Genomic DNA, 17,378 nt, shown 5'->3' on the forward strand with positions numbered 1-17,378 from the left:
AGATGGTGCACTTATTTATCTTGCTAATGCTAACAAAAGTGGTGCAGATCGTATTGGTAATGCAGATGCATGTTATTTATCTGATCCCCATAAAGCTCGATCTCAAACCGGCTACGTATTTACATATGGAGGTACTATCATATCATGGCGCTCCACAAAGCAATCTATTGTTGCTATTTCTTCAAATCACGCTGAGATAATAGCTATTCATGAAGCAAGTAGGGAGTGCGTATGGTTGAGATGAATAATTCATTTTATTCGAGAAAAATGTGGTTTGAAATGTGAGAAAAGACCCACAATTTTATACGAAGACAATGCTGCATGCATAGCCCAATTAAAGGGAGGATTTATAAAAAGAGATAGAACGAAGCACATTTCACCAAAATTATTCTACACACATGATCTTCAGAAAAGTGGTGACACTGATGTACAACAAATCCGTTCAAGTGGTAATCCAGCAGATTTATTCACTAAATCTTTGCCAACTTCAACTTTTGAGAAGATGGTATACAAGATTGGAATGCGGAGACTCAAATGTTTGAAACAAGGTTTTCATCAGGGGGAGTAAAATACGCGATGCACTCTTTTTCCCTTACTAAGGTTTTTTCCCATGGGGTTTTCCTTATAAGGTTTTTAATGAGGCACCTAGCAATGTGTATTACTAAATATGTGTACTCTTTTTCCTTCACTAGGATTTTTTTCCCACGTGGTTTTTCCTAGTAAGGTTTTAATGAGACACATTATCTTTTAATGAACATCCAAGGGGGAGTGTTATAAATATATTATATTATGGATGTTCATTTAGTACTCCGTTGTAAATAATCTTCCTGAAGAAGCTTATCCATATGGGACTCCACCGTAAATATGTTTATCTATTTAGTACTCTATTGGAAATAAGCTTCCTGAAGAAGCTTATCACTTCGGTACCCGGTTATGGATAAACATTACCCTAGGTAGAAGATTATCCATATCTGGTATAGTAACAGCTGACACAGCAGCTTGCAGTAGCAGCTTACACAACAACTTGCAGTAGCAGCTTACAAAGCAGCTTGTAATAGTAGCTTACACAGCAGCTTGTAGTAGCAGCTTACACAGCAGCTTGCGTAGCAGCTTACATAGCAACTTCCTTTCTTCTATAAATAGAAGAAATTTCAGTTCATTATGTACATCAGTTTGAATTCGAATAATATATCATTTTCTCTCTATACTATTTTATAACAAATATAAAGTTCTAACTCGTGTTTAAATTTTGGATCCGTTCTATCTTGACGTGCTATCTACCAAAACTTTGTTGCCTCCATAAATAAATTTTTCTTTTTACCCACTCCATAAGCTGAAATACCGAGCTAAAAATTTACTTCCTCCTTTTACCACTCCAATGGGGTTAAGAAAAACTCTTCTGACACGTCAAGAAGAAAGTATTAGGAACTAACTTATCTCAATTACTTATGAAGTAGATTAGTAGAGGTTTGAAGATTAGCAATGATGAATCTGAGTTGATTCAGTCTTCCTATTCGTTTTATATTCTTTAAAATAACAGAAAAGGGGGCTCTTTTACCAATCAAACTTCAAAAAAAGAACCGTTTGAAATAGTTGAAGCACATTTAAAGTCATTCGGGGGCATCAACTGGATTAAATACGAGTACATTTTAAGAAATATTCTTTGATTAATAAACTCGTAAATTTTTTACGATTATATCATTTTCAATGTTTGATATTTCGTGTTTGATATGGTATATATTGTCCTCGAAGAATAAGATAATCTCCAATTATTATTTGTCCCTCTTGAGTATGAAAGTAAATATTTTTCAAGAGAGTGATAAGTGTAAGAGAGTATGAGTTAGATGTATGTTACGGTTTTTTCAAATAAACACTTACTAACATTTAAATGAAAAAGAATATAAAATTTAATATTTAAGCAGAGAAGAATATAAGGACAATGTCATTATTCCGCCAAGTTTCGATTTTTTAGTAGTGAGCTGCTTACACTAAATGATTTCTCAATATATAAAAGGATAAGAAAGTAAATATGACTAGAAAATGCTAAATGATTAACTAGTGACTTGATTGGAGCAGAGATCCAAACGGGGAATATTGTTTTTATCTTGGTCAAACCGAGGAAATTGTAATTATGGGCGTAACCTATCTATCTACATCTATACATACTATACTAAAGGCACTAAATGTCGTTTGTCCCTTTTTTATCCTCTACGAGTATACTCTATAATGGATAAAATTGTAGATACTGTTATGAATAAGATTCTATTTAGAGTGAATGTCTATCTTGTAGAGAGTTTTACTTTGTGGCTAAGTCATTTTCACCTATAAATAGAGGGGTCTTACCCCATTGTAAATGATCCCAAAATTCAATAAGAATTTTCTCTCTTTCTCTGCAATATTGTTCTTCTACTTTTATTGTTTTATCACACGTTATCAGCACGAGACTCTACCGTCTCAAGAAGATTAAGGTACAACTTTTCTCCTCTTTTAATTATGACTGATATTATGAAAAGAAAGTTCGTTGCCCTTGAAATTTCGGGCAAGAACTATATGACATGGGTGTTGGATGTTGAAATCCATTTAGATGCAATGGGTCTTGGAGACGCCATTAAAGACAAAACTAAAACATCCACCCAAGACTGTGCTAAGGCCTTGATTTTCTTGCGCCATCACCTTGATGAAGGGTTGAAAATAGAATATCTCACAGTCAAAGATCCACTTATTTTGTGGAATGGCTTAAAGGAAAGATATGACAACTTAAAGTTGGTCACTCTTCCACAAGCACGATATGATTGGGCTCATCTTAGGCTCTAAGACTTTAAGTCTGTTTCTGAATATAATTCTGTGATGTTCAGAATTACTTCTAAATTGAAACTCTGTGGAGATACTATCATTGATTATGATATGCTTGAAAAAACGTTTACAACGTTTCATGCCTCCAATATGGTTCTGCAACAGCAGTACAGAGAGAAAGGTTTCAAGAAGTACTATGAGCTAATTTCTCTTCTCCTTGTGGCTGAGCGAAACAATGACTTGCTCATGAGAAATCACGAAAATCGACCACTGGGTCTACACCATTGCCTGAAGTGGATGAGGTGTATTCCCATTATGCTAAGCGTGGAAAAGGTCGTGGCCCTATTCGTGGTCGTGGTCGTGGTCATGGCCGTGGTCGTAGACAAGGAAGAAATTTTCCTGGTGTTAATCACCCCCCGAAGAAAAATAATCACCAAAAGTGGAAAGGAAAAGATGAGAAGCCAAAGGCAAATGGTTCAGAAACTGAATGTTATCGTTGCGGTGGAAAAGGGCATTGGAAAAATATTTGTCGTGTACCAAGACATTTGGTTGAGCTTTATCAAGCATCTCTAAAGAATAAAGGCCCTGAAGCCAATCTTGTCTCTGTCAATGATTTTGACATCACCCACTTGGATGTGACAGGCTTCTTTGAGCGCCCTGATGGAAAAATAGACCACTTGATCGATAATGGATCTGTGGTTAAAGAAGATTGAGTAGTTTAATTTTTATATTTCCTATTCGTAGTAGCTAGTGAATAAACTTCATGTAATCATAGTTTTTTGCATGAGTAGTAGTCATTAATACCAATAAGTACTATTTATTTTATGCAATACTGTTAGTTAGTTTTAATTAAATACGGTAATATTATTTCCAGCATATGGTTAAAAAAAATATTACTGTTTCCGCTGAATTGAGTATTGTCTTCTTTGTGAATACTATCGGTCAAAATTTGCAAAGTTGATTATTTTGTCCAGTAGTATCAATATCCTGTTAACTTCTCATTTTTCATCATGTTACTTTATCGAATAATGAATACTGTTACTTTTTAAAGAATAAGAACATTATCACGTTAGTAGGACAAAGTCCAAATTGAATTGGTTTCAAATGATGCAATCATTACGGAATAAGCAAGACTACAACAGTGCTTGTTCAATGATATATTTGTTGGATCTCTATCATTGATTTAACTTCGTTTCTTTTCCTTTTTCTGTGAAAATACTAATGTTTATTCACGTATTTATTTTGTATGTCAAACAATGGGAAGCAAATATAGATATTCCACAAAGCAAACTTGGATCAAAGTTCAATTGTAAAAATATTTGTTTAATTGATTCATGTACGACACATACAATATTCAAAGAGAAAAAATATTTCTCTCATTTAAATATGTGTAAGACAGATGTTACTACAATTTATGGTAGTAGTAAATTAATTGAAGGCTCTGGAAGAGCTACTATAACTCTGCCTAAAGGAACAATACTTATCATAGAGAATGTAATGTTCTCCTCCAAGTCCAAGGGAACTTGTTGAGTTTTAAAGATATCCGTCGAAATGGATATCATATTGAGACAATAGATGAGAATAATATTGAATATCTCATCATTACCAAGAATGTCTCTGGCCAAAAGAGGGTTATTGAGAAGTTTCAATCTTTATCTTGTGGCCTGTATTGGACAAGAATTAGTGCAATTGAGGCACATTCTACCGTAAACCAAAAGGTTATTGATTCCAATACTTTTGTACTTTGGCATGACCGATTGGGACACCCTGGATCAATTATGATGAGACGAATTATAAAAAACTCAAATGGGCATTCATTAAAGAATTTAAAGATTCTTTTAAATAATGAATTTTCTTGCACTTCTTGTTATCAAGGCAAGTTAATTAATAGACCATCACCAACAAAGGTTGGAATTGAGTCCCCTGCATTTTGGAACGTATACAAGGGGATATTTGTGGACCTATTCACCCACCTAGTGGGTCGTTTAGATATTTTATGGTCTTAATAGACGCATCTTCTAGATGGTCTCATGTGTGCCTATTGTCATGTCGCAACCTCGCGTTTGCAAAATTAATGGCACAAATAATTCGATTACGGGCACAATTTCTCGATAATCCAATTAAGTCTATTAAACTTGATAATGCTGCTGAGTTTTCATCCCAAGCATTTAACGATTATTGCTTATCAATTGGGATAAAAGTGGAACATCCGGTAACTCATGTTCACACTCAAAATGGTCTTGTAGAGTCTTTAATTAAACGTCTGCAATTGATAGCAAGACCATTACTCATGAAAACGAGGCTGCCCACTTCTGTTTGGGGTCATGCCATTTTGCATGCAGCAATGCTAGTTCGTCTCAGACCGACAAATTATCATAAATATTCCCCGTTGCAATTAGTTTTGGGTCATGAACGTAATATATCCCATTTAAGAATTTTTGGATGCGCAGTATATGTGCTTGTAGCGCCGCCATATCGCACCAAATTGAGTCCGCAAAGAAGGTTAGGAATATATGTTGGGTTTGAATCGCCCTCCATTATTCGCTATCTTGAAACATTAACGGGGGATTTATTCACTGCTCAATTTGCAGACTGTCGATTCGATGAGACACTTTTCCCAAAATTAGGGGGAGAAGTTGGTGAAACCAAACGGGAAATTTTGTGGAAAAATTCATCATTATCTCATCTTGATCCACGTGCCTCTATTTGTGAAAAAGAGGTGCAAAAGATTATCCATATGCAAAGAATAGCAAATCAAATGCCAGATGCATTTACGGATTTGAAAAGGATAACAAAATCACATATCCCTGCAGAGAATGTTCCAATCCGTATTGATGTCCCTGTTGGACAATCTTCTAGTGTCATAGCTAATGAGTCAAAAGCTCGCCTAAAATGTGGTAGACCATTAGGTTCTAAGGATCGAAATCCTAGAAAAAGGAAAACAAATGATCAAAATGACACTACGAAAGAATCTTATAAAGAAATCCATGATTTAATAAATTTCGAGATTCATGAGGAAACCACTGAGCCCGAGACTCAAGAAAATAAGGAACTATCAATAAATCCAATCGATATTGAGACAAATTTGAATTGAGTGGATATAGTGGTGGATTATGTCTTTGCATATAATGTTGCATCTAGCATTATGTAAGAAAGTGAGGATCTTGAACCTCAATCTGTTGGAGAATGTCGACAAAGACTTGATTGGCCAAAATGGCAAGAAGCAATCTAATTAGAATTGAATTCACTTGCAAAACGTGAAATTTTTGGGCCTGTAGTCCAAACACCTAATGGTGTTAAGCCTGTTGGCTATAAATGGGTTTTTGTACGCAAGGGAAATGAGAAAAATGAGGTACAAAGATATAAAGCATGCCTTGTTGCACAAGGATTTTTACAAAGGCCTGGTGTCGATTATGAAGAGACATATTCACCCGTTATGGATGCTATATTTCGTTATCTCATTAGTTTTGTTGTCCATGAAAAGCTTGACATGCATTTAATGGATGTGGTTACCGCTTACCTTTATGGCTCACTTGATAATGAGATATACACGAAAATTCCCGAGGGATTCAAAAAGCTTAAAGCAAATAATTCAAAGTCCCGGGAAATGTTTTCAATCAAATTGCAAAGATCGTTGTATGGTCTAAAGCAATCAGGACGAATGTGGTATAATCGTCTTAGTGAGTATTTATTAAAGGAAGACTATATAAATGATGTCATTTGCCCATGTGTTTTTATAAAGAAAACAACATCGGAATTTGTTGTACTTGCCATATATGTTGATGACATAAACCTTATTGGAACTCCTATAGAACTCCAAAAGGCAATTGATTATTTAAAGAAGGAATTCGAGATGAAAGATCTCGGAAAGCCAAAATTATGTCTTGGTTTGCAAATTGAACATTTGGTAACCGGAATTTTTATTCATCAATCTGCCTACATAGAAAAGGTATTGAAACGGATTTACATGGATGGATCACATTCATTAAGTACTCCGATGGTTGTTCGATCACTTGATGTGAATAAGGATCCATTCCGGCCTCAAGAAAAGAATGAAGAGCTACTTGGTCTTGAAGTACCATAGCTTAGTGCAATTGGTGCACTAATGTATCTTGCTAATACTACAAGGCCTGACATAACTTTTTCAGTTAATGTCTTAGCAAGATATAGCTCTGCTCCTACAAGGAGACATTGGAATGGAATCAAACACATATTGCGGTATCTAAAAGGGACTACCGATATGGGCTTATTTTATGACAGTAATTGCAGTTCCGATCTTGTTGGTTATGCTGATGCTGGGTATTTATCCGATCCATACAAGGCTCGATCTCAAACAGGTTATGTGTTTACCTATGGAGGCACTGCCATATCTTGGCGATCGACTAAGAAATCAATTGTGGCTACTTCATCTAAACATGCCGAGATAATTGCTATTCATGAAGCAAGTCGAGAGTGTGTGTGGTTGAGGTCTATAATACATCATATTCGAGACAAATGTGGTTTGAAATGTGACAAACTACCCACGATTTTGTATGAAGACAATGCAGCATGCATAGCTCAATTGAAGGGAGGATTCATAAAAGGAGATAGGACAAAACACATTTCACCAAAGTTATTTTTCACACATGATCTTCAAAAGAATGGTGATATCAAAGTGCAACAGATTCGTTCAAGTGATAATATGGCTGATTTGTTCACCAAGTCTCTACCGACGTCAACCTTCAAGAAGCTAATACACAAGATTGGGGTGCGAAGGCTCAAGGATGTGAAATGATGCTCTCATCAGGGGGAGTTTAATGCGCGTTGCACTCTTTTTCTCTTACAAGGTTTTGTCCCACTGGGTTTTCCTTGCAAGGTTTTTAACGAGGCAACCAAAGGGTGTATATTTAGATATGTGTACTCTTTTTCCTTTTCTAGATTTTTTTTCCCATTGGGTTTTATTTTAGTTAAGGTTTTAACGAGGCACATTACTTATTGAGTAGACATTCAAGGGGGAGTGTTATGAATAAGATTCTATTTAGAGTGAATGTCTATCTTGTAGAGAGTTTTACTTTGTGGCTAAGTCATTTTCCCCCTATAAATAGAGGGGTCTTACCCCATTGTAAATGATCCCAAAATTCAATAAGAATTTTCTCTCTCTTTCTCTGCAATATTGTTCTTCTACTTTTATTGTTTTATCATAGATACAAATTAATGACTTTTTTAAAAAAGGGAAAAATTAGGAAGAAGAGAAGAAGTAGGGCACTCCTTTAATTATCTATATCTATATCTATATTATATTAAAAGGAGAGTAGTTTGCCATGTGGTTAAGCCAAGTGACAAGCTAAAATGAATTAACTTGACAATTTTAAGACAACAAAAAAAAATTTGGGTTATAAATGGAAAAATATTTAATGAAAGTAGTAGTCCAAGATTTTCCGTAAATTGAATTTCATTCTTTAATTAATCAAAGCCAATTATTTTAACATTTAAACTAAAAATGTTCTCTTTTTGAGAATCTGTTGGACGTACACAAAGAGGGATGCAACTTTCAGTAAGCAAACAAATATACTATAACTATAGGTATCTTTAATTAAATTTGTGTATAATTCAGTTATGGTAGGTATCTTTTTTTGAGAAAGAATCAATTAGAATTTCGTTTTGTATCTTACACATTAATTTTAAGTTGAAATAATAATTCTATATTTAGTATAAACTTTGTATCTGACCTTATTTGCGAACAATATATATTATTATAGGTATCTTTAATTAAATTTTGTGTATAATTCAGTTGTGGTAGTTATTCTTTTTTAAGAAAGAAATAACTAAATAAACATTTTTTATTTATGAGTTTTGATATCTTTAATTAAAATTTGTGTATAATTCAATTATGGTAGGTATCCTTTTTTGAGAAAGAATCAATTAAAATTTTATTTTGTATCTTACATATTAATTTTAAGTTGAAATAATAATTCTATATTTAGTATAAGCTTTATATCGGACCTTATTTGCGAACAATATATATTATTATATGTATATTTAATTAAATTTTGTGTATAATTCAGTTATGGTAGTTATTCCTTTTTAAGAAAGAAATAATTAAATAAACATTTTTTATATATGAGTTTTGATATCTTTAATTAAATTTTGTGTATAATTCAATTATGGTAGGTATCCTTTTTTGAGAAAGAATCAATTAAAATTACGTTTTGTATCTTACACATTAATTTTAAGTTGAAATAATAATTCTATATTTAGTACAAGCTTTGTATCTGACCTTATTGCGAACAATATACATTATTATATGTATCTTTAATTAAATTTTGTGTATAATTCAGTTATGGTAAGTATTCTTTTTTAAGAAAGAAATAATTAAATAAATATTTTTTATTTTACATTTATATTATATTAAAGGAAATAGTATTAAAAAACTAACAAGAGGACAAATGAAAAAGACAAGAAAAATTAAGGTTTGGTGGTTAACCACAAAAAAACGTTGAAAATTTAAAAATGTCAAAAGCTAAAAAATGAAAGATTCGTAATGACAAAAAAAGAAAGAAATATTCGTATCATTTCTTCAGAATTCACACATACAAATTGATTTACACATGCCGTTTTTAAATATTAGAATTTTATATACTTAAAAATTTATTTACTATGATAGTCTTTCCTTATAAATCGTTATTTAAGCAACTTTTCTTTAGGATTGACTTCTCTACATTGCTTAGGATTTAGCTTCCACACAAACTTCTGCAAAAGTATGGATCCAAACTATAACTATATCAACGAAATATCGATGTCCAAAATGAGTTGGAATTTGAAGGTTCGTGTTATTAGATTATGGCACATTCCAGACTGTGAGAAAGTAGAAAATTCTAATTCAGCTGAATTAATTATTCAAGATGAAAAGGTGCATACTTTTTTACATGTTGTTATTTTTTTCGAATTGTGATGTATTTTCTTTAACTTATGCGCCTTACTAACTTAAATTTCTTTCCACATTTTTTATTTTAGGGAGATCGAATTCATGCAACTATTGGAAGAGCTGTTATGCGTATTTTCAAAACAAAAATACATGAAATGAGATTGTACGTTATGAAAAACTTTGTAGTTGGACCAAACAATCTGAAAATTAAGACCAGCAAGCATAAATTGAAACTGACATTTGCTCATAGGACGAGTGTGGATGAAATTAGTGATCCACAGTTTAGTTTGAATATCTTCAACTTTAAGCCTTATGAGCATCTCAAAAATCAACTTGAGATTGATGAGAATGAACTTTCGGTAATTGTTTTACCTTTCACTATTTTTTGTTGAATGTTTTATCACCTTATTTATAACTATTCATTTAAATGTGGCAGCTGTCATAGGAGAAGTTATTGAGGATCATGAGTACGCTTGCAACCATGAATTGAATTATTTATAGATTCAATTACTATTATTTTCTCATTATTAATTTGTGTATTTGATATATAAGAGGAACAATATTTCAGCAATATTTTGGGGAGAATTTGTAGATGAAATCTTGCCCCACTTGGATGGATCACCCAATCAACGTGTCATAGTGGTTATGCAGCTAATAAAAGCTCACAAATTTCAAGGTACTCGGATCGTAATATTAGATTTAAATTCTATTTTTGTGTGTAAATTAAAATTAATTTTATATGTAGACAAATATTCTGTGCGTAATACTTTTCATTCCTCGAAGCTTTGGATTAATCCTGATCTTCCACAAGTTGCTGAATTTATATCCAGGTTTTTTTATATATAATATAAATTTTATATATGTACTACATAATTTTTTAGCATATTTAGAACTAATACAAATTTGGATTAATTGCAGATTAGGAAGTGGGCGTGAAGTTAACTTTAAGGGGATTAGTCAAATGAAACGACTCAACCGGTCGTTTTGAGCTTTTGTACTTTAATCGCTAGTTCTCGGGCATGACTTGCCCCGTGTAACGTATTATGACTGATGTAAATCGTTGGTTTTGGTTTTCAGGAAAAATCGGAATGAATTTGAAGAAACAGTCTCAGTTGAAAGCTTTGAATTTGAAAGGTTGAATAAGAGTTGACTTATTTTTATATGAGCTAGGATAAGAAATTTTATGATTTGGATAGTTTCGTTGGGTGATTTATGACTTAGAAGCGCGATCGAAATGCATTTTGAAAATCCGTGGAAGGATTTATCTTGAATTGGCAAAGTTAGTATTTTGGCGAATTCCGGTTGATAGGTGAGATTTTTATCCAAGGGTCGGAATGGAATTCCGATAGTTGCTGTAGCTTCGTTATGTCATTTTTGATGTGTGTGCAAAATTTCAGGTTATTCGGACATCGTTTGTTCGGGTTTTTGATCGAAAGTGTATTTCAGAAGTTTTTGAAAACTTAGGCTTGAATTCGATGAGTTTTGAATAATTTGATGTTGTTTGAGGTGTTTTGATGATTGGAACAGGTTTGAATGATGTTATAAATTATGTTGTCATGTTTGGTCGGGGTCTCATGAGGCTAGGATAAGTTTTGGAAGAGTTTTTGGAAGATTTTTGCCGTTTTGAGCATAAGCATGTAATAATCCAAAGGTCCATTTTTAGTTTTAGAGAACGAAATTTGATTTTGAGACTTCTGGAATTTTGATAATGAATTATAGGACTGATCTGAAAAGTTTGGTCTAATTTCATCAAGTCGCGATTGGGTTTTTGACACGAAACATGAGTTAATTATTTAACGAGCTAAATGGGTATTGAACTGAGCAAATGAGATCCGAATTGAGTTTCGACTGAAGGGCTATGTTCATATTATTATTTGTGACTTATAGGAACAAGAATCATCAAATTCCGAGTTCGTATGATGGAGTTAGAGCCTTTTTAGTGAAAAGAAAAGCTGCTGCAATTTTCTGGGCATTTTTTTGCATTTTTCGCACGTGTGCACAGTAACTGCACCTGCGTGAACAGTATCCGTGTATAGTACCATGCACAGTAAACATGAACAGTATCAGTGTACAGTACATATGAATAGTACCCCCATATACAGTACCATGAACAGTACCCATGAACAGTAAAATGCGTGAACAGTAACCGCAAAAATTTCTGGATAGTGTATGATTCGGGCAGTCCGAGAGTTTTCTCATTTTTGGAGCTATGGAGCTCGGATTGAAGCGATTTTCGAAGCAATTTTTACCATATGGATTGGGGTAAGTATTCTATATCCAAAAATGATTATATTTAATGATTCCATGGTTATTTTCATCAAAAATTAGTGAATCAAATGGAAGAAATTGGAGAAAATTTGTAAACTTTTCAAAAACGAAAATTCTAGATTTGGAGGCCGAATTGTTATCGGAATTTAGTAATTTTGGTATGGTTGGACTCGTGGTTGAATGGGTTGTCGGATTTTGTGAGTTTCGTCGAATTCCGAAGCGTGGGCCCGGGGGCCGGGTTTGAGCAATTTCGGGATTTTGATGTTAAATTGGATATTTTCGAGTGGTCTTCGCTCCCTAGCATATTTTAATGATTATGTACTGATTGTGGCTAGATTTGGAGCATCCGGAGGTCGATTCGTGCGGGCGAGGCATCGCGGGCTAGATTTTGGACCGGATCGAGGTAAGTAATGATTGTAAATACTGTCCTAAGGGTTTGAAACCCCAGATTATACGTCGTTGTGTTACTTTGAGGTGACTTGCACGCTGGATGACGAGCGTGGGGTAGAGCACCGCTGGGTATTGTGACCTAATCCATCCCGAACGAATATTTTAATGCGTATTTGATAGTTAATTGTTTAACATTATTATATTTTTGGGTTGTATGCCATGTTAGGGTCTTGTGCCGACTTGTTGAGGGGGCATTTTTACTATCTTTCCTCATTCTATTTGTTTGAAAGCATATTCTCAGTCATGTTTTACCTGTTTACTGCTCAAATCTGGATTTATCACTATGTTCTTAAAATGTGGAAATTGTTTTGGGTTGAGTTCCCTGTTTTACTGAGATAGACCGAGGGTCTGATTGTGAGATTGATGACTGAGATAGACTGAGAGTCTGATGGTGAGGTTAATGACTGAGAGAGGCCGAGTGCCTAGTTGTGAGGATTATATATCTATGGATCGGGCTACACGCCGAAACAATGTATATCTATATGTATATAGATCGGGCTGCACGCCGCAGCAATGTATATATATATGTATATGGATCGGGCTGCACACCGCAACGATACTTATATGGATCGGGTTGCGCGCCGCATCAATATAGCGCTTGGGCTGTAGGAGCCCCTCCGGAGTCTGCACACCCCCAGTGAGCGCAGTCGACTATTTATATGGATCGGGCTGTGCGCTACAGCGATGCATGGATCGGGCTGCACGCTGCAGCGGTTACTTTGATTTCAGTTATTGTGAGAGATATACGGATCGGGCTGCACGCTGGAGCGGTTACTATATGGTACCAATTGAGCGTGAATGCTGAGTGCGAGTACTGATTGGTAAGAGTTGAGTCACGAGTGACAGAGAGGCTAGCCTGAGGGGCGATAGATATATACATGCATATGAGTGATGTTTTTGCCTGAGAGGCCTGTTTATGGACTTATTGATTTCAATCCTCTTTAAAGTGAATTTCTATCGAATATGTTGATTTTATCGACTGTTTTCACTCATCTTTATATTGAGCCTCTGTCAAAAAGTTGAACAAATGTTTTAAAACAACTTTTATTTAAATTGGGGTTTATGAGATATTCAGAAATTAATCACTGATTTGGCATTGGTTATTTCCACTGAGATTTTTAAGTTATGAAGTGTTTATGATTACTGTTTTGCCTGAGGGGCTGTTTTACAAACTATGTTTTGCCCGAGGGGCCGATTATGGCTTTAATCTCTATTACTATCTTAAATGGTATTGAACCCCTACCGAAACTGCTGGAAAGTATATCAAAATGATTTTTACTAAAAGCTGGATTTTAAAAGGAAAGATTGATTCGTATTATGATTTGAAGGCCTGTTGTGTTTATTGAGCCTAACGTGAATGTGGATTCATTGTTTCCTACTGCTCAGCCTTTATTTACTCTTATTACTTACTGGGTTGGAGTACTCACATTATTCCCTGCACCTCGTGTGCAGATTCAGGTATATCGGAACCCGGTAGCGGGTGTTGATAGCTCAGCCGCGGAGTCAACAGAGTTAGCAAGGTGGCTGCATGACGTTCGTAGCACCGCTTCCTTCCCCTCATTGTTGTTACTGTATTTAGTACATTTTTAGACTTTTGTTGTATTCAGACCTTGATAGTTGCTCATGACTAGTGACACCCCGATATCGGGCTGGTATTTTATTTCGCACTGTTATTCCAGGATTTTATTATGAAACATTGTTTAATTTAAAGACTTAAAAATGACTCTCAATGCTTAAAGGGTTAAGGTGAGTGTTGTGTCGGCTGAACTTGTCTTCACAAGAGGCGCCATCACGACCGGGCCGGTTTGGGGTCGTGACAAGTTGAGTGCAGTACAGGTGCTGAGGCAATGCGACTGTAGCTCACAGGAATCCCACATCGGAAAACAGAGGGGGAGTCCTGGGCTATATTAGTAAGACTTGGACTTACATATGTATAGGCCTTTTCCCCAGGTGGACTAGGGGAGAACAAAACTGTGAGGGCGAGGCCCAAAGCAGACAATATATGCACAGTGTGGTCCGGGTCATTACAGTTGGTATCAAAGCCGACTCTCACCTAGTATGATGGGTGGGTACCCACAACGGGGACGTTGTGTTCCTGTTGGTGGGGTGAGTGCAGTACAGGTCCTGAGGCAATGGGACTGTAGCTCGCAGGAATCCCACATCGGAAAATAGAGGGGGAGTCCTGGGCTATATTAGTAAGACTTGAACTTACATGTGTATAGGCCTTTTCCCCAGTTGGACTGGGGGAGAAAAAAACCGTGAGGGCGAGGCCCAAAACGGACAATATATGCACAGTGTGGGCCGGGTCGTTACATCAAACAACTTCTCATCGTAGTTATTCTGTTTCTGAAGAACCGGCTGTTGGAAATGTGGAAGTTAAAAATATTGGAGAATTAATTGATTTCATGCAGGTAAGAAAAATGTTCTTTAGACAAACCATAACTAACAAATATAGATCTGTCATCTTATATAATATATTGGATTTCTTTTTTATAGGAAGGGCAAATCTGGACTGTTGCTAATGTAGTAAATTTAGAACTTGAAAAGGGATGGTCACATGTAGGGTGCAAAAAATGTTCAAAGAAAGTTGATAAAACTGGAAATAAATTTTACTGCAAGAAATGTGAACGTGTTGATCAGTCTGCTTTGAAAAGGTTTGACCGTAATCTATGCTTAATTAAAGATTATTAGAACATAAATTTAAGTTAAAAAGGTTTTTAACTTAAAGAAGTTATCAGATACAGGCTTCAGGTTCGAGTAATTGATGGAACTGGCTCTATTTGTTTGTTGCTTTGGGATCGTGAGGAAACAAAAGATGTTGAAAAGTCTGCTGATACCTTGAAAGAAGGTGTACTAGAGGTATGTTATTTTATTTCCATTGTTTCATATATTTTAGCACTTCTAATTCTAACATTGGTTTTAGACTTCTAGTGCTGCTTATGAGTGTTCTCATCCATTGGAGAAAAAGTGTTTATTCCAAGAATAACGTTGACTCCATCTAATGCGAGAATACCTTTTGTAATGACCTTTTGTAATGCGACAATACCTTTTGTAATGACTCCATCTAGGGGATTTTCATCATCAATGATAAGGTAAGCTAACCCACCTATATTGAGTTAAATATATCGATTTTGTGCGAATTTTAGCATGTAAATGGGTAGAAATTTGGAGGTTTGAGGAAAACCTAGAAAATTGATAATCTTGAATTTTGACCACGATTTTGGGTATGGAATTAAAAGAAAATCATATATTTGAGTTCGTGAGCTCATGGGTAAACCTTATCTTTGAAAAAAAATTTAGAATCCGGGCACGTGGGCCCGAGGGCAATTTTGTTAACTTTTCGATCGGAGTTAGAAATTGTTATAAATTGGAATGTAATGAGTAATTGAGCATATATTAATGGATTTGCATAATTATTGGCTAGTGTTGGAGCGTTGTGCATCAATTTGAGTCTTCGGAAGGGCGTGGAATGCTGGTTATGGATCTTCGGAGCGAGGTGACTCTCCTTTCTAACCTTGTAAGAGGGAATTATCCCCATAGGTGAGTTAATTAGTTATGTGCTCCTATTTGTGGGGGCTACGTACGCACGAGGTGACGAGAGTCCGTGCGTAGCTACTATTATGCTATTGTCCGGGTAGTCTAGGACCCAAAAACATGTTGTACTTGGATTATTTGTAAGCTTATTGACAACTTGAATTGCTTAAAACACATCGAATTGGTAAACGAATCTTAAACAGATTAAACTTCATTTTTTTTAAATCATTAAAAGAGAATTGACTTTTATTGGAATAAATATTTCCCGATAAACCCTTATTGGCTATTTGACTGTGTATATATGTGTGCCCGCGTCGTACGTATGATTCGCGAGCGGGGTATTTGTTTATTTAATGTTGATCGCGTCGCATGTATGATGCGCGAGCAGGGTAATAGATGCATCTATGGTTCGTACCGTTCGACCCTCGACAGTGCACATTTTACATTTCTATTGGATCGGGCCGTACGACCTCGGCATGATATGTGCATGCTTGTATTGCTTGCCTAAGAATGTTATGTGATAATATTTACCTTCCCTGGCCGGATATAGTTGTTAAGCATAATGAAAAATAGACTTTGGAAATCCGTACTTATTTGAGATGTTGTTTACCTGTTATCTGTTTTTTTTACGAGTTTATAATTGCTTTATAAAAATTCATGATTTCCTCACATTTTCACTATATTGTTATTGGACCACTAACAAATGTCAAAGTCGACCTCTCATCTCTACTTCTTCGAGATTAGACGGGATACTCATTGAGTACATGTTGTTTTCGTACTCATACTACACTTCTATGCATTTTTGTTGGATATGCATATGTATCTCTAGTGGCCTACTGGGCATAGCAGCATGGTTGATACGGAGACTTTGGTGAGATACACTTCTCAAGGTGACCCGCAGCCAGCAGAATCTCTTTCAGTTATCTGTATTTATTTTCTATCCAATATTGTATTCCGGACGGTTGTTGCATTTTATTTCCTTCTTAGTAAATGCTCATGCACTTGTGACACCGGGTTCTGGGATGATTATGGGGTATCTTGTATTTACTCCCAAACATTCTTTTATTTACATTGTAAAGATTGTCTTTTACTAGTAAAATTGAAGGAAAACCTTAGTTTTCAAAATTGTCAAAATAAGAACTTAATCAAGTAACTTGGTTGGCTTGCCTGACAGCAGTGTCCGGCGCCATCACGACCCGTAGTGGATTTTGGGTCGTGACAACATGGTATCAGAGCACTAGGTTCCCTTAGGTCTCACGAGTCATGAGCAAGTCTAGTAGAGTCTCGCGGACTGGTACTGAGACGTATATACTTATCTTCGGGAGGCTACAGGGATATTAGGAGTACTTCCCTTCTTGATTCCTCATCGTGCGATTTGATTCCTTGAGGCTTATGCCTTTGTTTCTTTCCTACTCAATCTTACGCGATA

General features: G+C 35.4%; 1 protein-coding gene across 1 annotated transcript; it reads left to right on the forward strand.

The window, feature by feature from the left end:
- The first annotated feature begins 9,532 nt into the window (after window positions 1-9,532).
- On the forward strand, window positions 9,533-15,401 carry LOC107783681 (uncharacterized). Its single transcript, XM_075218572.1, has 6 exons — window positions 9,533-9,682; window positions 9,787-10,056; window positions 14,638-14,826; window positions 14,912-15,069; window positions 15,160-15,274; window positions 15,339-15,401. The coding sequence occupies exons 1-6, from the start codon at window positions 9,533-9,535 to the stop codon at window positions 15,399-15,401; spliced, it is 945 nt and encodes a 314-aa protein (XP_075074673.1).
- Window positions 15,402-17,378: the final 1,977 nt, after the last annotated feature.

Source organism: Nicotiana tabacum, chromosome 7, assembly GCF_000715075.1.
Source record: "Nicotiana tabacum cultivar K326 chromosome 7, ASM71507v2, whole genome shotgun sequence".
Taxonomy (NCBI): domain Eukaryota; kingdom Viridiplantae; phylum Streptophyta; class Magnoliopsida; order Solanales; family Solanaceae; genus Nicotiana; species Nicotiana tabacum.